Below are 27300 nucleotides of genomic sequence, written 5' to 3'. Positions count from 1 at the left end.
GCTGGAGGTGATGAGGGGCGGCCGAGAGTGTGAGGATTAGGTTTAGGGTTTGGTTGGTAGGTTTTAATAAATAAAAAAATTAGTGTATAATGAGCCATAATTCAAATAATGAATCTAGTAAAATTTTGGGCTCATTATGCATTAAATAATCTCATTAAGCCCAGAAACTTTCCCAAAAAATATTTCATTTATGGAAGTTTTTGAAAATATTGTCCAAATCTTCAAAAAGCCCGCCAACTTGCTAAATTTGCATACCGATTTAAAATATGACCCAAAGAGTGCATGAAATCTTAACGAACCATGAAATAAAACACCTATTCATGTCAGGATCATGCATTTAATGCATTAAAAATAATGAAACACGTATTTTAGTAAAAAACCTAGATTGCATGCAATCAGGTTACGTCGTTCGAATTTTCTAGACCAGACCTTACAAACTAGCTCTAGGTAAAGTGGGAGATTTTTAGAAGGATACCCTGCAAGTCAACAGTTAGCTAAAGAATTTATTGACTCAAGTGAAATAAAGAATCTTTATTTTAATATAATTTAACTTTTATGGTTTCAATTTATTCTATCTGTATACTCATGCAATCGGCATAGATAAAGTTTTTGATTATATTTTAATACAAATGAATAGTAATTCAATTTTGAAACTCATTTGTAAACACTCTATATTCTAAATTCGTTCCTATTAGATTCAACCGCCTAAAATATGGATAAAGACAGCTTGAGCTTTGAGACTAGCATATGTGATATTGTGTACTGTGTTTCATGGTAAGCACGTAGAGATGTCCAATAATGCAGATGAGCAATCATACGATGATTGTACCGAACAACCCTCTCTCGGACTTTCCAAGTGGTTATCATTCATCGAGAGGAAAAGTATGTGGTTGTAATTGTATATGATTAGTCCTTACGACCCGGAACAACACTGAGGCTCTACATACTGGGATTGTGCTTTGACTCGTTTACCTACTTCGCAAGAGTCACATGGTGGCAAGGTTGGGTGCAATTGCGAAATGTGTAGGAGCTAGTGCATTGTAGTCAGGTATTCACCGCTCACCTATGGGTGTAGATATCATATGTGATCTAACGAAATAGTAGTGCATGAAATCTCTGGCCATAGTGTGAGATGTACATTTAGGAAAGTGTTCTCTAGTTGTGCATGCGATGACACCATGAATATTTCATGATTTTATCACATAGCTAGTGAATTTAATATGCAAGCCTCGATAAACTAATTGTTGCAGATTCGATCGGGATATATGAGATGAAGGGACTGTATTGTACGTTAATTATAACCGACTAGTTCTTGCATGCACTATCAGTGATATCTAGAGAATCATGGTACGATGCTACTAGACTCTATTACCATGATTCGATGTGTTTAATCAGAAAATGATTTCTGACATTCTCATCACCAAATGTCGGTGCATGAAATGTGGCAAATAGTGGTAAGCCCGAATAAAAGAAAATATCATGAATCACAAAGAGTCGTGAACTCATGGCTAGCTGTGTCTCTAAACCATTGAGGGTCACACAAACATGATCGTTTATTCTCGTGGAGAGAATAAATTCAAGAAGTTGAATTTATATAAAATTATGATATAGTAATTTAAAGATTGAGTTTATGATAATTAAATTTTAAGAAAATAATTTCAAGGAGGTGAATTTATGAGATAGTATATTCAAGGATTTTAATTTAAGATATTTAAAATTTGGAGAGAATAAATTCAAGGAGTTGAATTTATAAAATTTGAGAATGTAATTATTAAACTCAAAATTTGAGTTTATTAAATATTAACTTAAATATAGTGAGAAGTGTGTTTAATGGACTTATAGAAGTACAAGTCCAACATATTAGATAATTAAAGTTCTTAATGGACTTTGATTAATTAATTCAACTAGTTGGACTAGTTCAATTAATTAATCAAGGCCATTTTAATTAAGAGGCCTAAATCTAATGGACTTTCATTAATTAATTAAACTAGTTTGACTAGTCCAATTAATTAATCAAGCACATTCATATTAATTAAGAAGCCTAAATCTATATTGATGGAAATTAGGTCGTGCATGGATAATAAAAGAAAGGAGGAACAAACCCTAGCCTTCACAAGACTTGCAATTTGCGAAAATCGCCTCTCCATATTCTCTCAACATTTCGACCATCTCTTGAATAAAATTAAGGGTTTGAGACTCCTCTTGATTTTTTTTCTCCAACGCAAAACTTCTTCAAAATTTCTAGTGCAATTTTGAATATTAACAAATATTCCAGTCGTGAACCGAATTAGGAGATCAAAGAAAGTTGTTCTCGAAGAAAGTTCGTACGGATTTACAACAAGAGCTACATCCGCTAATACCGGAGTAATTGGAGTGAAGTGAAAATTGTTCACTAAATGTATATACTAAACATCTTATGAATTTTTATTTAATTTACATCATACGAGTGTCCAAAGAATTTTTTGAATGTCAAAATAAAATTTTAAAACTTCCACTACGATTTACACACGAGAACAACGATAACCTAACAGATTTTGACGGTTCTTTCACTCTCCCACTATTCCACAATTTCTTCCACTTCTGACACTATCCCGACTTCCTTGCTTGCCTGCTAATTGCCTCCTTTGAATTGTTCTGAGTACTTAATAGGCTTTATTTTGTCGGGCTAATTTGGGTTTGTATAATTTTAGCTCAAACACATCATATTAGAAGAAGGAAAAAAACGTTGCCGTGATTTGTTTTTGGGTTGCAAATGTTGGAGGAACAAGGGGGATGTTATAGGTGTAGTAGCTCCTCGTCGCATACACGCGGATCAACCATAATCTCTCCACCGCCACCACAAACCATCCGTCCCACCACTTCTGCAGAGGCTACTTCAGGCGCATCCACTTCTTGCCCCTCCACATCTATTACCATCCTTCACGAGGAATATGAAGTGATGTTTACACCAACCAACCAAATATCGAGCTTGGCCTCGGGGTATTCGGCTGCTCTACAATGTCAGACCCACCACAATGTGTAGCACCACCCGCTCATGCAAGTTATTGCCTTGTTGTGGTAGCACATGATAAGATGTTGACTCAATAGACAAAACTTCATATCATTCGTCATATGGAAAGATAGATTAAAACGTGAATATCATCAATAAATTAAGCTTCTTCACTCGTTCATTTTTCACATAATTCCTACATATTTTTGTCATCAGTTGAATGTGGAAAAGGTTTTCTAGAAATGCAAATTCCAAGTCCACTTTTAGAGTAAAACTATAACAGCACTTGATGGGCAAAGTAAAATCTTGTAAAATATTACTGGAATTAATAATACTTGATCAAGCTTCTATAACCATAGACAGGAAACGTATTAAAGCACCACCAATGTTCTTAACATTCTATATCTTGATAAGAAAGCTATCAGTTATACTACAACCAAGATAGAATTTTCACGAAAGACCCGTTTCTACTTTTTCGAGATCGATATATTCTTGTAAACAAAAAGAAGATAACTAGTTAAAATGAGGGTGCATTGGAGTATTGTAATGATGTATAGAAAAAGAAATGTGATGGGAGTAAAATTACCTCAAACCGTGCCCATGAACCTAGTTTGAGCAGCATCCGTATCTCTTCCAAATCGAAGTATCGTCTTCGATATTGATTTTTTCCCCCTTTGTCGGAACTGAAGTAGCAGTTTCATCGCCAGCCTCAACAGCTTTCCGGCTAACAATCTGATGAATCTGAACAAGAACTTCAGAAAATGCCTTTTTCACATTTGTTGCTTCCAAAGCAGAAGTTTCCATGAAGTAGAGAGACTCCTCCTCCGCTAAATCTTTGCCATCGTCGGTCGAAACGGCTACAAGATGTCGAAGATCAGATTTGTTACCGATCAGTATGATTGCGATATTTGGGTCAGTGTGATCCCTCAATTCTTTGAGCCATCTCAAAACGTTCTCAAATGTTGGACGTCGAGTGACATCATACACAAGCAAAGCACCAACAGCTCCTCGATAGTAAGCGCTAGTAATGGCAATCCATGGTTCGTCGGAACGGCCGCATAACGGGCGGAACGGAACGGGAACGGGAACGGTGGCCACCGTTCCAAAGTTCCAGGCCAAATCGTTTATTGTATTGTATCGGTGTTATGTGGCGTTTTATCGGCCGCATAACGGGAAAGAGAAACGGAACGGGCGGAACGGAACGCAAGTTGCGACGGATTTGTTTTGAACCGTCGCTACTAGCGACGGTTTTACCAAAACCGTCGCCGATTTCATTTGGTAAAACCGTCGCTAAAATCCGTGGGAAGTCGCGCATATGCGCCCCCAATCTGTAAAAAAAAAAAGAAACGTGTTTGTAGGCACTAAAAGAATTATATATTGCATTGGCTAGGGCTTTCTAATAATTTTCTTCTTTCCTTATCATTCCATCGATTCAAGCCGTCTTCTCTCCAAGGTTTTCTCTCCCTCATCTTCTACCTCAAGCTCAAGGATTTTAGTTTATTGTTTAGATTTTCCTATCTCAATTTACAAGCTTCAAGGTAAGAAGTCTATATTCTTGACTTGATAGAGGGTTTAAGAAATTGAAGGTAATTGATGGTTTCGTTGAGTTCTTTGATTGTTGGGAAGGATTAATGGTTGAATTCATGTCTTTTGTTGTAGGATTCTCTTCAAGAACATCTAAGTAATCATTTGGTTGGGTAGTAAGTAGAAACTTCTCCTTGTACTCACTTGATGAATATATGTATATAAGCCATGTTTATTGATAATTAGATCTTTTCATTGGTATATATTTTATCTATATATTGTCATATGTTCATTGTTCAAGGATTTTTATTGAATTCATTGATCAAGGAACTAATAATCTATTGTGCCTACCAAGTGTTTGTTTTATTGCTTCAATGAGGTTCCTTTGATTAAAGCCAATGAATGATAGCTTTTGAATATGTAGAATGGTTCCAAAAGATATTGGTTGGGAGTTCGCTCACATCGTAGGTGATAATCGGAAGATAATATTATGCAAATTTTGTGGAAAAACCATAAACGGAGGAATTACGAGATTCAAAGAACATATTGCACTTGTTAGTGGAAATGTTCAGGCATGTTATAAAGCTCCCAAGGAAATATCATCGACTGGATATCAATCAGGTGGATATGGATATCAGGGTAATTATAATTCCACACACGATTCTTTTGATAGATCATTTGATTTTTCAACATCTGGTACACATGGAATTAGATTATCGTGGATTTGATTATGGGTCGTCTCAGTATATTGGTGATAGATACAATGAATCTTCATCATCTATATGGCGTGGTGTTGGACGTCATGGTCCCGAGTATAGATCTTCAAGTACAGCTGATAGTTCTACTGTGTATCGTGGATTCGCATACTATAATCGTCGTGACAAAACACTATTACAAAATCAATCATCCCATTCTAATGATATTTCGTCATCTCAATCTAATCAATATCCCTATGGACAATCACGTCAATATCCAAATGTTCGAAATCAATTTAATCTACGAGATAGTGATGAAGAATATAAAAATGATATCGCTCCTCCGCGTCACTCTTCATGGTATTAGCTTTGGTATGTTATAATTTTTAGTGTGTATTTTCTTATTGTGCTATTATTGTAAAATAGTTTTGTATTGATCTATTAATTTGTAATAACTTTATATATTTTATTTTTTAGTATGATGTAATTTATATTTACATTTTTTTACCAATTTTTTGAATTTATTAATTTTTTTATACAACCGTTCCGCAACATAACATTGGAACTGGAACGGTCGTTGCCGTTCCAAGCACCGCAACCGTTCCGACGAACCATGAATGGCACGATACCTAAAGAAGGGAACAACATTGATTCAAAAAGCTAAGCAGCGTAATGCTAAAATCGAAGTCGGAACTGCTTTGTTGAAATATGAAGTATAAAATATTTAATTTTAATTTCAATTGTTTAAGACAAAACTTAAGAACAAAGCATGGTTAACCAATTACCCGTAATGGAAAGCTAGTCGAGTAGACAAATAACAAAAACTGTACAACAATACAAACATTAAGCCCGCCATTCTTCTGTAAATACGAAAGTTATATCTCCAGTTTCACTTGTAAAGAAAGAAATTCAATGATGAACAACTGCCCCATTTGGATGATTGACAATGAATATAAGGAATTTGAAAGAAATGGATCCGAAATATGGGAGTAAACATAGAAGAGTAACAAAGAGAGCATCATCATGTGAGGTAAACAACCATCATAAAGCCAATCAAGGTAACAATTGTAGAGAATTTCTTAAATAAGAGTATGATTTTACATGAAGATAACCATCGTGTTGACCTTTAAAAATGGCTTTTTAATAAAGACAGATGCATTACAGTATTTTATCTTTCTCACCGACCACATGTTTCATAGTATTTTTACCATACACTTGTAATTCTTCCCAAAAAAATATATATGTTCAACATATATATGTTTTTTTTAAAAAATATAATTTGAAGTTAATATTGGGTACCTTTTGATTGTGCAATTTTTGAAGTAAAAATACTATAACTAAATTGGTACAAAATTTACTTAATTCGTGAGACGTTCAATACCCATTTTCCTTAAAAAGTACTGATTTTTTTTTTTCTAATTCATTCATCTGAAACACTAAACATTTAAAATATAAATATTTTGCACCATTTAAAAATAATTCAAAATGAACTTCAAAATAAAGTATAAAACTCTAAATAAAAAATCCTCAAAATCTTTTCGCAAAACTTTAAATACTAATATGTGCGGAAAATAGTGTCTCTTGGGAATGTACTGTCAGACTCGATCCACTCAAGCGTCAGTGTCTCCCTCAATCTCATCCTTACCTGCAGTATTCAAACCTAGTGAATCTAATGACCTGAAACGTTATAAACATATGTAACAAATAATACATATACAGACACATGCATTAAAATCATACTTTAATTTAAAATAAGCTTGTAATCATAAATAAATCATAAATCATTTAATCGTAAAGCTTTCCATCATCATATATCATTTTAGGTAAAGTTTGATCCTTGAAAGTGACTGGCTATATCATTTGGTCGAGTGATCAGTCTTAGCTCACCATTGTGCATGGGGACGGGCACTAGGCACCGACGTAAATAGAAATATGATCGTTAGATTCTGTAGGACCGAGCGCTTGCCGCTTCACCAAAAGCTATAGCTAGTGGTAATGGTGCAACTCAAATCTTTTTAACCGCACAGCAGCACAAGCATCATGGTTCGATAGCTCTACCAAGCAAGGACAATTATTGCACCCAACAATCTCCCTCCCAATAATTGCTCTCCTTGCAATCAATGGGAATCGAACCCATGACCTTGGCTCTGATACCAATTGTAGGACCGAGTGCTTACCGCTTTACCAAAAGCTATAGCTAGTAGTAATGGTGCAACTCAAATCTTTTAAACCGCACAGTAGCTCAAGCACCACTGTTCGATCGCTCTACCAAGCAAGGACAATTATTGCACCCAACAGATTCCCTCTGGGCTTTCTCCCGTAAATGGGCTCTTTTTTTGCCTTCTCCCTCACGATATTCCCAATAATCATATATCATATCTTTTTTTGTCACAATCAATTCATATACATCAAAATATTTTTTTTTTCTTTTTAATCATAAAATATCGCGCCATTTCCAAATTAGTAAAATAACATATTAACAGTAAAAATTACAAAAATTTATCATAAATTATAAAATCTCATATTTTCATCATAAACATTTTAAAATATTATTTAGCATGTATTATGATCTTCGGGTGTAACGTCCCGAAAATCTGAATGTCCACGTGAACTACGTGCATGCAAATTATTAAATTTCTTTGGTATTTTATGAAATTCTTTTAAAGCATTAAATTCATGTCTATTAATTTGTGTTTGATTAGTTTATGTATTTTATGTAATGCCCCAGATTCGACGACTGTTCTCACTGTATCAAGACGGGTCTTTCCAGCGTGCTTATGTCCTCACTCACAGGCACCCTCGGAAACTTCCCAGGAGGTCACCCATCCCAAAATTGCCCCAAGTCAAGCACGCTTAACTTTGGAGTTCTTATGTGATTAGCTATTGAAAAGAAGATGCACCTTCGTGATATGAGTAGTACCAATCAAAATCTTTTAAGCCCTCCTCAACTGTACAGTCCATTACATTGAACAGTCTCGGAATCCCTCTCATTCCGGTGTTGGATCAGTTTATTCATGTTCCCTCCACCTAGAAGCCTGCCAGAAGACGCTCATTGTCCGTGAAACCTCATGGCACCGGCGATCACCCCCTGCCCTCTTCGGTCCGGGCCTCACATACCCACCAGCTTCCGCTTGGTTCATCCCCGAACCACACCGTACTAAGAGAGGTCGGCTCTGATACCAACTGTAACGCCCCAGATTCGACGACTGTCCTCACTGTATCAAGACGAGTCTTTCCAGCGTGCTTATGTCCTCACTCACATGCACCCTGGGAAACTTCCACCCATCCCAAAATTTCCCCAAGTCAAGCACGCTTAACTTTGGAGTTCTTATGTGATGAGCTACCGAAAAGAAGATGCACCTTCGTGATATGAGTAGTACCAATCAAAATCTTTTAAGCCCTCCTCAACTGTACAGTCCATTACATTGAACAGTCTCGAAATCCGTCTCATTTCGATGTGGGATCAGTTCATTCATGTTCCCTCGACCTAGAATCCTGCCAGGAGCCGCTCATTGTCCATGCAACCTCATGGAACCGGCGTTCACCCCTCGCCATTTTCGGTCCCGGGCCTCACATATTGTAACGTCCCGAAAATCTGAAGGTCCACGAGAACCACATGCATGCAAGTTATTAAATTTCTTTGGTATTTTATTAATTTGTTTTAAAGCATGAAATGCATGTTTATTTTATTAATTTCTGTTTAATTATTTTATGCATTTCATGCATAATTATTGCATGATAGAATTTAGTTCATGAAATTTTAAAAGTTCATGCATGAGGGTTTCTAGATGCATTTCACGCTCGAACGAGGAACGGAGACCAGAGAATTTTCAGAAAAATTATTTTATTATACGATCTATTTTTATAAATTAATTTAAAACATTTTTAAGGGTATTTTCAAAAATGGGATTTTATTTGGTTATTTTTACCCGCAAGATTTTATTTTTAACGGAACATGAATTTTATCGAATCGGAGGACTTTTTAAGTGTTCGGCTAATACTTTTTAAGTATTGGACTTATTTATTTAATTTTTACCCTTAAATAAAAATAGGGGCCATTAGCTAAATTATTATCTATTTAATTAACTACTAATTATTCCCTTAACTCCCCACTAATCTAATCACCCTTCATCAGCCGTCCACCTCCTTCACTCACATTCATCCTCGTGATTTGCTGCTACAACATTTCGGTGAAGCCAATTTCCTCGTCAAGCAAAGATCTTCTTCATTCGGTTGTTGGTTTCTCGATCGTTTTTCCTTAAGCAAACATCAGGCACGCTATGTAACATATTTTCTGCATCATTCACGTAATATATGTCTGATATGTATGTATTATGCATGAAATATTTCGATCCAGTTTATGGCATGAAGAGTTTTCGGTTTGTACATGTATTCTTGCATTTTCTTCCATGCTCACGTTTTCTGGTTTACTGGCAAGGGGCTGCGGTTGGAGTGTTAAGAGTCTGAGCATGGTGACGAGATGGTGTTTTGGGAGTTAGAGTGGTTGTTGTTGTTGTAGGCTGAAAGGCCGAGATGAGAGTGCATGGTTAGGGGTTCGTTTTATGGTAGGGCATGGGGGAGGGGCCGATCTGGTTGCGTACGAGCCATCCCTGGCCATGAACAAGACCCTGGTGGGTCGAGGTTATGGTTCCAGATGGCTGGACACAGCTGGAGCTGGTCTTGTAGCCAAGTGAATCGAGGACAAGTTTCGGCCATAGATAGGTGTTTGCGTGTGCAGCGGTTGTTCGAAGGTATGGGCGTGAGAGGTGCTGCAAGTCTCGTTTAACTGGGATCAGTAGGGTCTGGTCTTGGTTCCTAGCGGTTTGGTATGAGGCTGGTTGGGTGGTTAGCAAGTTAGGGCCGAGATTTGAGGAGTAATTCTTTTGTTCTTTTTCGAATTTTAGGTGCTAGGATTTTAGCAGCTTGCTGGACCACCATGCCAGTGTCTAAGGGTTTGTTTTTTTAGGTTTGTAAGAACTTTTAAGTGTTTATAAGGTGTGGAAAAAAATTGGGAAAGTTTCGGTTCGATTCGAGTTAAAACAGGGACCCCGGTCCAAGTTTTAAAACAATTCGGTTAAGTTATGAAATGAGCTCGAGTTTACGTCTAAGGATACTTTTAAATATGTTTTGGGACATTTTAAGGAGTTTGGTAAGCTTCGGGTCAATTTTAGAGGTCCAGGGGTGAAACGATAATTTTGGGTTGTGAGGGGCAAAATAATCATTTTGCACCCGGGGTGAGGTTTTGGTTCTGACAGCGCCCTGAGCACAAATATATGATATTTTAAATGTTTATGTATCATTTTTATGATTTTTACGCAATTACGATAAATACATTGCATGCTTGGTTTAAAGGAAAAGTTATACATATGCGTGTTTTTATTAAGTGATGAAAATGATGATATTTTGAAGGATGGGAATTGGTTGTGACTGACGATGCATATGTATACTGTCTTACTGGGCGGGTAATGCTGTCGCTGATGTCTCCCGCCGCCGGGTACCACGGTTTTTATAGATGGATCCATCGATAGAGCTGATACGAAAGTCACAACTAATGAACTGAATTCAAGAAAAAAAAATGTTTAAGTTTATGATGAGGCGATGAGCTGTCTTGACACGTATATGATGATATGAGATGACATGATTTGACACGACATGATTTTATACAACACGTTTACGTTATGATTTTAAGTTCTTGAAATATATGTTGAGAATGATATTTTTCACTGCTGTGTGCTATGTATATGTACTTTTTATTCATGGTACAGGTGTGTTGAGTCCTTAGACTCACTAGGCATGTGTGATGCAGGTGAGCTTAATGATGAGGAGACTGGAGGTGCCGAACTCTGAGTAGGCAGACCTGGTGCGGTGACACGACTCGAAGACAACATGTTTTCCGCATTATGATTTATGAGTTTTGAGAAGAGATGAACATTTTCCTACGTTGATGACTTTAAGATTTTTATACGTTTATGTTTACGTATGATTTTGGATGAGTTTGATTAATTTAAACTGAATTGATTTTACTGTCAAATAATTACGATTATTTGAATGTCTATTTTCGAAAACGTGAGCTTTTAAAAAAATTAAAAATTTTAGCATTTAAAAAAAAAGGTAGATGTTTCAGTTGGTATCAGATCCAGGTTCCTGTATAGGGTTGTGCCACCGCCAGCTTCTGCCGCCCAGTCTTCAATCCTCAAGTCTGTAAGTTTTAATGTTTTAAATGTTTTAATGATATCACCTGTATATTTACATGATATGCATTTTACGAGGCATGTTAATCTGTCATTATATTTTGAGATTAGATGCTTTAAAATTTTTAAACATATTACGACATGAAATGAGAAATTATATGATTTTTATGCGTGCTGACTTTGTGGTGGAATTAGAATGATTAAGAATTCTGCTATTGGACATTAGAAAAGGTTGAAAATGCTTTGACTATATTAATTATTGGGTTAGTAGTACTAATGTTCTACTTATGGGTCGTAAGTTAATCTTGAAAATTATGAATGCTTTTGGGGCTTGTAAGTTTTCTAAAGAAAATAAAATACTGATGATTCATGGTTACTAGTGAATCAAAATTTGAGGATTTCATATAAGCAATAATGATACGAAAACTACGACGATCTTTGGAAGTATAAAGACGTAGAATTTATTTAGGATGTAAATCTCTACCTAGTTAGATCTAAAGATTGGATTGAATGAATTAAGAATTTGAAGGACCTAATTGAAATAACCAATAATTTGAGGAACTATGTGCAAAAATAAAAATCTAATGGACTATTTTCGAATTTACCAAACTTTGGGATTAAAATTTTGAGTTTCGAGAATTTTAAGTTTTAAGGAGGCTAACTCGAAAATTTTAGGTGGACAAAAATGCAAATTTCGAAGAGTTGTAGGGCCAAAAGTTTAATTTTTGAGAACTTTAAGCGCCACATTGCAAATTCTAGAATTTTTGAAGATTTAGTTCGAACTTTAGAAGAACACTTGGGTTAAATTAGTATTTTTCGATGTTATGAGAATTGATTTTGGGTTTAATAAGTTTAAAATTATTGAACTTTATCTTACGAAAAACATATAAAATGGAATTAGAAACGCCAACAACTTATGGGTAATTGTGGAATTTCAAGATTTAGGACAAATTGGTTAATGTTGGAGGAAATTAAGAATTAATGTTGCAATTGATAAGAAACTTGGGGACTAGTTTAACAGTAAATGAAAATCGAATGGTTTAAATGATTGGAAATTTTGATGATTTAGGTTTGAGGGGATATTTAGAACTTTGGGATATCTGAGTTATGATGTTATAAAAAATAATAATTAAGGGCATTGTAGGATGAATCAATACTAGGCTTTAAAATCTAAATGTTAATAGAATAATGATGTGGAAAATTTAAGAATTTAGAGTGATAACAATTTAAGATAAAATTGATCAATTGGTCAATTTACAAGATTAGACATTAAGTTAACTTATTTTTGAGGACTTAAGGTTTGACGTGGCATAAGTTTTAATCATGATCTTAGAAGTTAAAAAAAAATTATATCTTCACTAAAGTTAAATTTTTCTAGGAAGTTGGGCATGACTGATGGTTAGGGTATTTTGTATACACATGTAAGGGTTGAGGTAGACACCTTGTTTTGAGAAATTTTTGGAAGTTATTAAGAAACTTGGGACTAAGCGGATATGTGTGTTGGAGTTGTACTATGTATTACTAATTGGGTTGAGTAAGCTTGAATTTCAAGTTTATGAGATAAGTGTTTATACAATAATTTTGGGTGAAATAAAAAATAATAATTTGTTGTGTTCAACATAAGTTACCAATGGACAAATGTTAAGATTTTTATCGAGTAAGAAATCTAAAACCTTGATATGGGGATTCTAGAACTCTACGGGTTATAAGTGAAGTTGATTTATTAAAATTATTCTAAGGCTATCATGGGATGACTTAATAATTTTTATATGCTAGTATGTATTAAGCATTGAGGATACGTAAGAATGCGACATTCATTTCAATGAGAAAAGTCCAAGGGCCTTAGGCCTCAACTATATTGTAATTGGGAAGGAAATAGTTTAAGCATGTAATTGAGCATAGAAGGGTTTTATTATTTAGGTTAGAGATCGATATGGTATATGATAGGATCGGTTGTCGTAACAAAAGTTTTTAGAAGGGGGGGTTGAATAAACACTTACAATTAAAATTGTTCTTTAATAATATTTGAGTTCAGTTTGGTGAGAAACTGAATCTCGGAATCTTGTTGGTCAATAACAATCAGTTAAACTAGAGTAGTTGCGGAAAGTAACTGACTAAAAGATAGAATACGAAACTGAAAGAAATATGCAAGAGTTGTTTCTGGATGTTCGGAGAATTCAATTACTCCTACGTCACCCCTTCTATCACAAAGATATGATATTTACTAAAAGACTTTGATCGAGTACAACCCTTGTACAGACCCACTTCAGTTTGGACTTACCACTGCGAAAACTGAAACTCTTAGTTCTACACAATATTCTCAGTGCGTAACTGATCTTAGCACTATTGAATCTAACAACTTTTAGAGAGTACTAGTAAACTCAAATTGTAGCCTTGATTACTACAAATAATTCAAATAAGGATGAGCTAAAATTTTGACAGATTAACAACAAGTTTAAGATTGAGTGATCGTCTCTACTTTCTTCTGCTGTTCTTCAGTCATATTTATAAACTTCTCTTTCAACGGTAATTTTGATATGCATTTGAATTCTAGTATCCGTTGATTGCCACTTCATCATTCCTTGGGCAATGTTCTCTTCATTGATTGTAATACGGCGTCTTAATTGCAATAGCCGAAATACGTTGTTCTATGTTGTAATGATTGAGGTGCGGCTTTCCATATTCAGTTGTTGTCTACTATGTATTTTTGTCGGTTGTTCTTTCCTGAGAAACATTCAGTTGAGATATGTTTTAATTGAAACTTATGCGGCTGAGTATATTAACTGATCGGTTTCAAACTGATCAGTTTTCTTCATTAGTTCAGCTGGTTTCAGTTGTTAAGTAATCAGTCGCGTCTTTCACATATTCAGTTGTCTCATAATTCAGTTAGTTTCTTTAGTTTGTCAAACTCCGAAATTTGGTTTCCAACAATTTCCCCCTTTTTGGTGTTTGACAAAACTAAGCATATAGTAACTGAAGGATTGAACTCTTATAGACTGCTTCTTAACAAAAACTGTCTCAAAACAAACTGCTAAATTGCTAACTGCTCTTCAATGTTTCTTCTGACTATCTTCCCCCTTTTTGTCAAACTGAGCCATGTGAATAGATAATTGTCGAACTTCAGTAGATAAGATGCCGACATCAGCTGAGATACTGGAGATGGCAGTAAGAACTGAGGTTTGCAGTGAGTCTATTTTGTTTGCAACAGATGTTTCTAGTCTTTCAACTCGTTGGTTGATCACATCTTGAGTAACGAAAAGAGCAGCAGTTGTAGCTTTGTTCTGCTTGTGTTGTATGGCAACTGAGAGTTCAGTTACAACTTCTTGAATATTCTTCAGCTTTGCAAAAACAAAATCTTCGGATCCATCGAGATTTACAGAATGATAGAATTGGGTTGACTGAATGGATTTGATGGCATCCATTATTTGATTCATATTTGTCTTGATGGTGTTGATTTCATCGAACAATTCTTCTGAATTTGAGATTTCAGGAGACATGACTCATATATCTTCCTGATGTGGCACTTGTTCTGGTGGAGTGAAAATTATCATAGTGCGATCAACTGTCTCTTCTTGACCTTGAGAGGAAGAAGGTTGATTCTAAGCATCAGAAACACTTTGTTCTAGAATAACAAGGTTATCTGTGGTAACTGCTATTTGAGAATCATGGGCTTGTTCTTCTGTTTGATCAACGGCTGAAACTTGGGGTGGTTCTTCAGTTTGAAGGTTTTCAACATTAGGCAACTGCTCTTCCACGGATTCAGTAAGTGTTTCCTCTTGGTTCTGAGTGAGCACTTCAGTTTGTTCTTCAGTTTCAGATGTCACTCGCTGAACTGTTTCTGGAGCAACAAGAAATTGAGCTTGTTCTGCGTTGTCAGAGAATTTAACATGTTCTTCAGCAACTGGAGATTTAACATGTTTTTCAGCAACAAGAGTTTGAACATGTTCTTCAGCGATAAAAGTTTGAACTGGGTCGTCAGATGTAATCAGAACTTCTTGTTATGTTTGTTCATTCAGGGGATCAACTGATTCAAAATTTTGTGCTTCAGTTTGAGCTTCCTGAGCAACTGACTGAATGATTTCATCGATATTGGCGAAAGTCAGTTCGGCCTTAGAATACAGATGTTGATCCTCGGCTGTTGTTTGTGGAACCTCCTTGACTGATTTGTCAGCAATGAGTTCTTCAGAAGATTCATTCTGCTAAGACGATGAAGGTTTGTATTCCTCTGTTCTTGAAGATTTTTCTGGAAGAACAAGTTCTTGATCTTCTTCACAAAACCTTATTTCCCTCTGTAGGCCACTAAGATCTGCATCCAGTTGAGTGAACACAGCTCTATCTTGATATGCAGTTGGCCCTGTGGGGTTGTAGTTTTCTTTCAACTTTCTAACCATCTTAGTCAGTTGAATAGCCCGTATTTGATCAAAGAAATATTGTCTCCTTTCCATTGCTTGAATAATGGTAGCAGCTTTAACTACTCTCAAAACTTTCTTTTCCAGTTTAATAAACGTCTTCAGTTGGGATTTGTGCTTCAATTTCTTGGCAAAGATTTTGGTCCTGAAGCTTTTCCAACGGTCAAAAGATGTGAGTTTTGATGTGGCAAATGTATTTACCTCTTCCCAAATTAGATCGATATGAGTTTGAATGACGTGAGATGGCCTTGGCTCCTCCTCAAGCTTGCCTTTTCCCTTCTCCGTGGTTAGAATATGAGGAATTTGTAAGCCAGATTTTGTAGACTCCACTGGTTCCTTCAATGTGACGCCTTTCTGTCTAGCTTGAGGTAAAATAGTGGGTTGATTTACACGAGTGAAGGGAGCTTTTACTCTTGTGGGGACCCGGACGCTAATCAAGTTCTTAATCATGATTGAGACTAATTAATCAATTATAATAAACAGGGTCTAAATATTTTTTTTTAAAATGCGGAAGGTAATGGAATCAAACTCCTATACATATCAGTATAAAAGTATAAATCTGATAAAATATACAATCATACACATCTCAGGTTTAACAACTAACTATCAAGTGTTTAAACCCTATCTCTAGTCCAAGTCCGTAGTCTCCACTCTAACTCGATCTTTCTTCATCTCTGTGACCCTGAACCTGTCCCACCTGTTGCCATGCACACCTACAGACAAGACAACAGCCGGATAACTCCGGCGAGATATAAATATCCCAGTATAAACAATGTATCAATGCAATCATATAAAACATATATAAAAGCAAAAACAGTCAACAAAACATGTATCCAATCTGACTACATGAACAAATACGAATCTGTATTTAAATCAATTACCTGTTATCTTTCTTATCTTATTTCTAATCTAGGGATCCCAATCTTAGTTAGACTTTTGGTATGCTGTATCGAGTGTCTACAATAGACGTCGATCTACATCTAAGCTCATCGATACACCGTAAGTCTAGGGTCTGAGCAGTTCTGACAAAGACTTAGACTTGGACATGCTATATCGAGTGTCTACAATAGAAGTCGATCTACATCTAAGCTCGTCGATATACCACAAGTCTAGGGTCTTAGCAGTCCTGTCCAAGACTTGGCGTTTCTGCCCTAGCTAGGCTGTTCTGCCCTAGACTCAAACCCTGACTCTGCTCTAAGTCAATAGATTAATATATCAATCTGATAATCTGCAAATATCAATGCAATAAAATAAAGTATGTGATTTAGGGGAACTCAAGTCAAACCTAACTCGAGTTGTGCAATCCCAAATCAACATTTATTTATACCTTTCTTGTTGTCGCTCTGATACAATCGAAGCCTCGATTCAAAGTCTGTCAATGTTCAATCTGGCAATGACAATATCAATATTCTGTATCGATATTCTAATCAAATCACGACGTCTCTGTTTTATCAAATTCTGACAGTACAACAGTACAATCTTGCGATACTGATAATACCATATCAGTCTATATCTATTCCAAATATTTACAATCAACCACCGTACAAATATGATATTATTTCTCAGTCAATTCAACTCTGAAATTCATAACAATTCCATATTCAGTCCGTTTCTTAATCTGACTTCGATTATACGCTGTCTAACATGTCAAGAACAACATATATGACGTGTATTCAATTCTAACAACATCATAATTTCAAACATGTTAAAACGTACTAAAACTTACGTCCAGTTGAAGCCTACGTTGTTAGGAACTCGATGCCGAAGTCGGATTCAAAATCAGACGGACGGATTGAAATATAAAGGCGTAAGGATTTTCGCGGAGATTCTCGGTGCTTCTCTTTTCTTCTAAAAATTTGTAAGTGTTTATATATATATATAAATATATATATATATATATATATATATACCAACTTGCATGTCCGAGACTAGGTGGCACATTTTCTTGAAATTCGGTCGGCGCTCGGGCGGTGGTAATTTACCGCTCGGGCGCGGCCCTCTCTGCCCAAGCATTTTCAAAGTGCACCCTTGGCGATCGGGCGGTCAAAAACTACCACCCGGGCGCCACCTCTTCTGCCCGTGACATATATTTAATGAACACTGGCGCCCGGGCGGTCAAAAACTACCGCTCGGGCGCCAGACTCTCTGTCCCTCAGTTATGTAATTTATATGCTTGGCCCAATTTGGTCTCGTAATGGCCCGGCCATAATCACATTAATTAAACTTCAATAATCTCATGTTAATATAATTAAAATCTCATATTAACTGAATCAAGATCTTGGCCCTTACATTCCCCCCCCCCTAAGATACGATTTCGTCCCCGAAATCACAGGCAATCAATCGTATCAATAAGGAGTATATATACAAACTGTATAAAAATTACATTATCGAAATAACTCTGGGAATTCTTGTCTCATATCTGATTCAGTTTCCTAGGTTGCTTCTTCAGTACCATGACGAGTCCATTGAACTTTTACAAGTGGAATGGTCTTCGTTCTGAGCTGTTTTTCTTTACGATCAATAATCTGAATTGGTTTTTCAACATAGCTCAACGTCTCATCCAGTTCGGCCTCGTCTGGGTGAATAGCATGTGAAGCATCAGGAAGGTACTTCCTTAATAACGATACATGAAAGACATCATGTATCCCAGATAATGAAGGCGGTAAAGCAAGTCGATAGGCACGATATCTTATCTTCTCAAGAATCTCATAAGGCCCAATGTATCGTGGAGACAATTTCCCTTTCTTGCCAAATCTGACAACTCCTCTGAAAGGTGAAATCTTTAGAAATACTCGGTCTCCTACCTCAAATAAAAATGGTCTACGTCGAACATTAGCATATTTGGCATGTCTGTCTTGTGCTGCCTTCATTTTCTTTCGAATCAACTTCACTTTTTCTGTCATATCTCTAATCATATCAGGTCCAATCTCAGGCACTTCAGAGATATCATCCCAATATAGATGGGATCGACATTTCTTTCCGTACAACGCTTCAAATGGTGCCATCTCAATACTCGTCTGATAGCTGTTGTTGTACGAAAACTCACAAAGAGGCAATGCATCTTGCCAATTAGTGCTAAAATCTAGCACTACTGCTCTCAGCATATCCTCCAGTGTCTGGATAGTCCGCTCTGACTGTCCATCGGTCTGTGGATGATATGTTGTACTCAGATGTAATTTCGTACCGAGAGCCTGCTGCAAACTCTGCCAGAAGTGCGAAGTAAATCAAGGATCACGATCTGATACAATTGACTTCGGCACTCCATGCAATCTGACCACTTCTCTGACATAGATCTCTGCCATCTGGTCAATACGTCATCTTGTACGGAATAAAACATGCGGATTTGGTTAATCTGTCAATCACGACCCAAATCGCATCACAACCTTTGGAGGAACGCGGTAGTTGCGTCACAAAATCCATGGAAATGTGATCCCATTTCCATTCAGAAATGGACAAACTCTGTAATAACCCTCCTGGTTTCTTTCTTTCTGCTTTCACCTGTGGGCAATTCAGACATTTGGAAACAAATTCAGCAATATCAGTCTTCATTTGTTTCCACCAGAATTGTCTTTTCAAATCATTGTACATCTTTCTGCCACCAGGATGAACACTGAATCGACTGTTGTGTGCTTCTGACAATATCTGTAGTCTCAAATCTGAAACATTCGGCACAACCAAACTATTATTCACATCCAAGATGTTATCACGTACCTGATACTCCAATCGATGCCTTGTTCTAACCATCGATACTGATTTTTGTACATTCTGATCAACTTTCTGAGCTGCCTTAATCCTCATAATCAGCTCTGGTTCTGCTTGCACCGTATAAAGTCTCAACGGTCTATAATCTGTTTCAAATGCTAATCCAGACAAACAGCAGTCTTCTATCAAATTTGAAACACCAATCGTCGATAAGGATAAAGAACGTACCTTTCGACTCAGTGCGTCTGCTGCTGCATTAAACTTTCCTGGATAGTATTTGATTTCACAATAAAAATCTTTAAGCAAATCAAGCCATCTTCGCTGTCTCATATTTAATTCAGACTGTGAAAACAGATATTTCAAACTCTTATGATCAGAATATATCTCAAACTTTTCCCCGTAAAGGTAATGTCGCCATATTTTTAATGCAAAGACAATGGCTGCTAATTCTAGGTCATGAATTGGATAACGGGTCTCATGTGGTTTAAGCTGTCTTGAGGCATAAGCAATAACATGCCCTCGTTGCATCAGTACACATCCCAACCCTCTGTGAGAACCGTCCCAATAAACCACAAAATCACCAGTACCTGACGGAATAGTCAACACCGGGGCACTGGTCAACCTTTTCTTTAACTCGAGAAAACTGGTCTCGCATTCTTCAGACCAAACAAATGGAGCATTCTTTTGAGTCAGCTGAGTAATTGGTTTAGCAATACTTGAGAAATCTTTAATGAAACGACGGTAATATCCCGCTAAACCCATGAAACTGCGAATTTCGGGTACTGACGTTGGTCTTGGCCAAGATATCACGGCTTCAACCTTGCTAGGATCTACTGATATCCCATCTCCCGATATAATATGACCCATAAATATTACCTGTCTTAACCAAAACTCACATTTCGACAGTTTAGCATATAACTTTTCAGCCCTTAAAATTCGCAACACCTTCTTAAATGCTCAGCATGCTCACTCATATTCTTTGAATAAATCAAAATATCATCGATGAAAATAATCACAAAATCATCGAGATATTTCTGGAAGATACGGTTCATCAATCCCATAAACACAGCTGGAGCATTCGTCAAACCAAATGGCATGACAATAAATTCATAGTGCCCATACCTGGTTCTGAATGTTGTCTTTGAGATATCAGAATCTCTGACTCTCAGCTGATGATATCCCGATCTCAAATCAATTTTGGAATATACTGAAGAACCCTGCAACTGATCGAACAAATCATCAATACGAGGCAAAGGATATTTATTCTTTATCGTTGCCTTGTTTAGTTGCCGATAATCGATGCAGAGTCTCATTGAACCGTCTTTCTTTCTTACAAATAGTACTGGAGCACCCTAAGGAGAAACACTCGGTCTGATGTACCCCTTGGCCAATAAGTCTTCCAACTGATCTTTCAATTCTTTTAATTCTACTGGTGCCATTCTGTACGGAGCTCTAGAGATCGGCACTGTACCTGGCATCAGTTCAATGCTGAAGTCTTATCTCTCTAACTGGAGGTAATCCCGGGATCTCATCTGGGAAGACGTCAGCAAACTCACGTACCACTGGCAGATCTGTCAATGCTGGACTCGACTTCAGTAAATCTACTGAATATACAAGGAATCCTTCTGCTCCATTCTTTAATAATCGAGTCATAGATAATACGGATATTAAAGGAATTCTCGATCTAGAACCTTTACCGTAAAATTTCCACTCTTCAGCCATATCTGGTCTGAATTTCACTATCTTGTGGAAACAATCAACTATAGCTCTGTACTTGGTCAGCATATCAATACCGATAATACAGTCAAAGTCAGACAACCCAAGTACGATGCAATCTAACTCAATCTTATGCTCGTCATACTGTAGCGCACAATGTTTTACAGAATTTACAGATATCAAACCTGTCCCCAAAGGCGAAGAGACAGACACTACAGTAGCTAAAGACTCTACAGGCAATGCATGACTTAATGCAAATCGTTCAGAAATAAATGTGTGTGAAGCACCGGTATCAATTAATACATAAGCAGGGTAACCACATAAAGAACAGTTACCTGCCACAACATTATCTGGTGCTTCCTGAGCCTGCTCCTCTGTCAAAGCGAAGACTCTGGCCTGCTATCTAGGAGGCTGGCTAATAGTCTGGCTACCTCCTGGCCTCTGCTGTGACTGAGCTGGCGCTGGCTGAAATGTGTGAACAGCAGCTGATCGTCTCTCAGTCTGTGCTGCTGATCCCGATGACTCGGCTCCCTGAGATCTTTGAGAACCTCTCTGTGGACACACTTTAGCAAAGTGTCCCGGCTGTTTACAGATGTTGCAACTACCAGTCACTCCCTGGCATTGCTCAGTTGCATGTCTTCCTCCGCAAGTCTTGCAATAAACTCCATTGTAACTCTGACTCTGTCTGGAACCACCGGAGCTGGAAGAACTGCTGCCAGATTTCTTGAATTGCTTTCCTCTGGCTTTCAAAAATTCTTTCTTCCCTCCACTGCTACTGCCACTCTCAAATCTGGGAGGTGGTTGTTGTGGTCTCGGTGCTGGAGGCACAAATGAAGCCCCTTTCTGTCTCATCAGACCGACTTCTGCTCCCTTAGCTCTGTTCAGGGCGTCAGTAAAATTATTCGGCCGCCCTGTATTCACCAATGTGAAAATGTCGGGGTTCAAACCATTGATGAACTGGTCAGCAGTAACATCTTCGCTGTCAGCCACATGTGGAGCAAATTTCAACAAGGAGGAGAAATTGGACACGTATTCTTCTATGTTCATCTGTCCCTGCCTTAGATTGGCAAACTCCGCCCCCTTGTCCTTTCGATACGACACTGGAAAGAATCGTTGATAAAATTCAGTTCTAAATATATTCCAGGTAATAATCGTACCTCTATGCTCCATGGCTCTCTTTCTCGTAATCCACCAGTCTTTTGCAACATCGTGTAACTGGTGTCCAATTAATTTCACTCTCCTCTCATCTGTATACTCCAAGGATTCGAACAACATTTCTATATCATCAAGCCAACTCTCGCATTCCACAGCGTTCTCTGTTCCTTTCAAGGTCGGCGGATGAAATGACTGAAATCGTTTCAGTAACGTTTCCATTGGGGTCGGGGTGACGTCCATTGGAGGATTTGATGTACTTCCCTGTTCTGGTACACGTCTCGGAGGCATATCTGATAATCAAATAAATTAGTAACAAATACCACAATTCTGTTTCAATCCTCCTCTGATCATCTTACTGCTGATCTAGAATCAGTACTGATCCAATCTCAATAAAACATATTACTATATCAAATCAGATAAAGAAGTAACATGTATTAAAGCAGTAAGACATGCTATCATTCAAAAGCAGGAAAGAAAACCTCAATCTACCCCGCTCACTAGCCTCTTCTATCTCAATCTAAAGGATCTATCGCTCTGATACTACCTGTTGTGGGGACCCGGACGCTAATCAAGTTCTTAATCATGATTGGGACTAATTAATCAATTATAATAAACAGGGTCTAAATTTTTTTTTTAAAAATGCGGAAGGTAAATGAATCAAACTCCTATATATATCAGTATAAAAGTATAAATCTGATAAAATATACAATCATACACATCTCAGGTTTAACAACTAACTATCAAGTGTTTAAACCCTATCTCTAGTCCAAGTCCGTTGTCTCCACTCTAACTCGATCTTTCTTCATCTCTGTGACCCTGAACCTGTCCCACCTGTTGCCATGCACACCTAAAGACAAGACAACAGCCGGATAACTCCGGTGAGATATAAATATCCCAGTATAAACAATGTATCAATGCAATCATATAAAACATATATAAAAGCATAAACAGTCAATAAAACATGTATCCAATCTGACTACATGAACAAATACGAATCTGTATTTAAATCAATGACCTGTTATCTTTTTTATCTTATTTCTAATCTAGGGATCCCAATCTTAGTTAGACTTTTGGTATGTTGTATCGAGTGTCTACAATAGACGTCGATCAACATCTAAGCTCATCGATACACCGTAAGTCTAGGGTCTGAGCAGTTCTGACAAAGACTTAGACTTGGGCATGCTATATCGAGTGTATACAATAGAAGTCGATCTACATCTAAGCTCTCGATATACCACAAGTCTAGGGTCTTAGCAGTTCTGTCCAAGACTTGGCATTTCTGCCCTAGCTAGGTTGTTCTGCCCTAGACTCAAACTCTGACTCTGCTCTAAGTCAATAGATTAACATATCAATCTGATAATCTGCAAATATCAATGCAATAAAATAAAGTATGTGATTTAGGGAAACTCAAGTCAAACCTAACTCGAGTTGTGCAATCCCAAATCAACATTTATTTATACCTTTCTTGCTGTCGCTCTGATACAATCGAAGTCTCGATTCAAAGTCTGTCAATGTTCAATCTGGCAATGACTATATCAATATTCTGTATCAATATTCTAATCAAATCACGACGTCTCTGTTTTATCAAATTCTGACAGTACAACAGTACAATCTTGCGATACTGATAATACCATATCAGTCTATATCTATTCCAAACATTTACAATCAACCACCGTACAAATTTGATATTATTTCTCAGTCAATTCAACTCTGAAATTCATAACAATTCTATATTCAGTCCGTTTATTAATCTGACTTCGATTCTACGCTGTCTAACATGTCAAGAACAACATATATGACGTGTATTCAATTCTAACAACATCATAATTTCAAACATGTTAAAACCTAGTAAAACTTATGTCTAGTTGAAGCCTACGTTGTTAGGAACTCGATACCGAAGTCGGATTCAAAATCAGACGGACGGATTGAAATTTAAGTGTTTATCTGTATGTATATATATATATATATATATATATATATATATATATATATATATATATATATACCAACTTGCATGTCCGAGACTAGGTGGCACATTTTCTTGAAATTCGGTCGGCGCTCGGGCGGTGGTAATTTACCGCTCGGGCGCGGCCCTCTCTGCCCAAGCATTTTCAAAGTGAACCCTTGGCGCTCGGGCGGTAAAAAACTACCGCTCGGGCGCCAGACTCTCTGTCCCTCAGTTATGTAATTTATATGCTTGGCCCAATTTGGTCTCGTAATGGCCCGGCCATAATCACATTAATTCAACTTCAATAATCTCATGTTAATATAATTAAAATCTCATATTAACTGAATCAAGATCTTGGCCCTTACAACTCTAGTGGATATCTTTTCAGTTGGAACTGAATCATCGGGAGGGATGACTTGCAATGGGATAGCCTGAATCGGCTTTCCAGCAGCTGACTGAGACAGTTTCTCAATAATGGTTGGTTCCACTGCTGGTATTGGTTTGGTTCTTTGTGTCCTTGGTTTCTTGATAAGTTTGGGAGAGGGTGTTTTCTCAGAATTTGATTCACCGAGAATCAGTTTTCGCTTTGCAGCCTTCAGTTGGGCCAGCGTCTTGGCTTTCTTAACTGATTTAGGAGCAGCTTGCTGCATCCCAATCTCCTTCTTGACTTTTACGAATTATTTAGGCGAGGGATCCAACTTGGTCTTTGGTGGCAAGATATTCTTGGCAGTGAATATCTTAAATTTTGAAGATTTTTCGCAATTGTTAGCTACCAGTCCTTTGAGTTTCAGAATATAACTGATTGGAATGGCAAACCCCATGGACTGTTTTGTTGATTTAAGCATATTCTTTAGAATGCTGAAAATAATGTACCTCTAGTTGACTTTCTTCTCACCCATGATGATTGCCATCACCTGGAATTTTTCAAGAGTGAGAGCTGCATATGAGCCAGCTTTAGCTAAAATTCCCTTTGCTACAATATCAGCCAATAACTGAATTTCTGGTTTCAGTTCTTTCTTTGGGTCGGAGACTTTGATTTTCCGCCCATCAGCAGATAATGAGGATTGCATTTCCTCAATATCAGATGTTTTAACTTCAGAGAAACTGACATATCCATCAATTGGCATGGAAAACATTTCTCCAAAGTTTTCTTCATATAAGATCAACAACTGATCATTAATAGTGACAGAGATATTTCCTTCACTAGTAACATACCCTTTCAGATAGAATTCATTCACTTCCTTCGAGTATATTTCTTGTGAAGATTGTCCCAAAAACATTCGGAGCCCAGCAGATTCAATCTTCAGAAAGACATTTTTGATATCAGCTTCTTGAATTGATAAAACTGAGTCAAAATCGATTGCCATGGCATTCATCATGTGAGCAGGGATCTGATTAGCCATTTCGGAAGGTAAGATGATCTGAAATTCATAGAAAATAAGCTTCGGAAGTTTGTATGCTCTTAGAACTGATTGTATGCGTGAAGGAGAAGAACTAAATTGAAGCGGGTATAATACATTTGTACGTGACTGTTCAAATTCTGGACACGTGTCAGTCCATGAATATTTTGAATAAAAATAAGTGTACGTGTGCTATAATCGTGTGTATAAAGGTTAGCGGTTTTAAAATAAGCCACGTCGTCAATCTGCAGTCATGTCAATTGATTTAGAATATAATAAATTTTAATTAGTTAACGTATGTGAGAAGATTTGTAAACAATCCGGCTGAACGATCAGTTGGGAAACTGATTCATTTCAGTTGAGAAGTTACAAACAATTGTCTTCTCAGTTAACCTTTTAAAATTAATATTCCCCCTAAATTGGTGCAGAAAACATTTAAAATGACGATGTAAAAATAAATTTAAAGCTTTAAAAATTTATTATATGATAAATGATCGCGACCCTTCATCTTCCATAACTTCTTGGCTATAAATAGAAGTGGCTCAGTCAGTTTCAGACATATCATCCAAAATATTCAAGATAAGAAAAAATGTCTGATACGAGTGACTCAAGTTTTTCTCCTTTTTCTCTGGAGGCCAGGAAGGCCGAGATAGAAGATGCAGTCTTCTACGAAAGTCTGCATTACTGGGAGCGATTGCAGGAGCTTGAGCTCTTGTACAACTCTGGGGAGGCCACCACTCCTGAATTGGTGGCAGAACTGAAGCAAGTGCGAAAGCACTTGAATATTGCTGTGTGGGTGGATGTCTTCAAGGACGATCACATGTATCAGCTGATGCTCCGCAAGGAATTGAAGATCCTAAGGCGCATAGCTCATTCTCACAGCTTTCTCATGACTGCTCCTTCTTCTCTATCTGTTTGGTTGAAATTTTGGATAATTGTTGTGGAGGAGAAGTATGATGATTGTGGAGGAGAAGTATGATGATGTAATCCAGACCAATATTTATAAGTAATGAAATATTTATCTGGTTTTAACTCTGTTTTTCTTTTTCCTGCAAATAATAAGTTGTTTACTAACTGATCAGATAAACTGATATTAATTGACTTCTGACTGAAATGAGTTAACAATTAATAATTAGTAAAATATACACTAATATCAGTTGAGGGTAAAAATATAATAATTGTTAAACTAGTATCAACTGATAATAAATAACTGGTGAAGAAAAATCCTAGGTAATTGCGATGACGTTTCGGTTGGCTTTAGTCTTTTCAACTTCTTCACCATTTAATGTCACCTGTCTATAAGTAAGACGATAGAAATGAGTTGTGAGATAATATCAATTCAATAAAATTATGGCAGATTCAGATATATCCGATGCTTGCAGTGGTACTCAGAATCACGTAACTGAAGAGATGCGTCCGCATTTAGAGGAGTTAAAGAGAAGCATCGAGGAGAAAGTTTTGATGAAAGTCATGTCTGTATGGTACAAGATACATGATATTCATTTTGTGTACCATAATCGTTTACCTACTACTCGTGCACAAAGAGCAAGAGCTAGGAAGTATCGAGACGT

The 27300-nt window shown here is 37.0% G+C and overlaps 1 protein-coding gene across 1 annotated transcript; it reads right to left on the bottom strand.

Annotated features, from left to right (window-relative positions):
- Positions 1–3595: 3595 nt before the first annotated feature.
- Positions 3596–4743, bottom strand: LOC140830143 (ras-related protein YPT3-like). Its single transcript, XM_073193427.1, has 2 exons — positions 4718–4743; positions 3596–4010 (listed from the first exon to the last, which is right to left on the bottom strand). The coding sequence occupies exons 1-2, from the start codon at positions 4741–4743 to the stop codon at positions 3596–3598; spliced, it is 441 nt and encodes a 146-aa protein (XP_073049528.1).
- Positions 4744–27300: the final 22557 nt, after the last annotated feature.

This window comes from Primulina eburnea, chromosome 4 (assembly GCF_022965805.1).
Source record: "Primulina eburnea isolate SZY01 chromosome 4, ASM2296580v1, whole genome shotgun sequence".
NCBI lineage: Eukaryota > Viridiplantae > Streptophyta > Magnoliopsida > Lamiales > Gesneriaceae > Primulina > Primulina eburnea.
Note: the sequence above shows the minus strand (reverse complement) of the source record. Positions and strands in the feature narration are given on the sequence as shown.

Coding starts and splice junctions, on each gene's coding strand:
- LOC140830143 (XM_073193427.1), bottom strand. CDS start 4,743: ATGGCTTATATACATATATTCATCAA. Junction 4,011..4,717: donor TATATACATATATTCATCAA/GTGAGTACAAGG, acceptor TGCCATTACTAG/CGCTTACTATCGAGGAGCTG.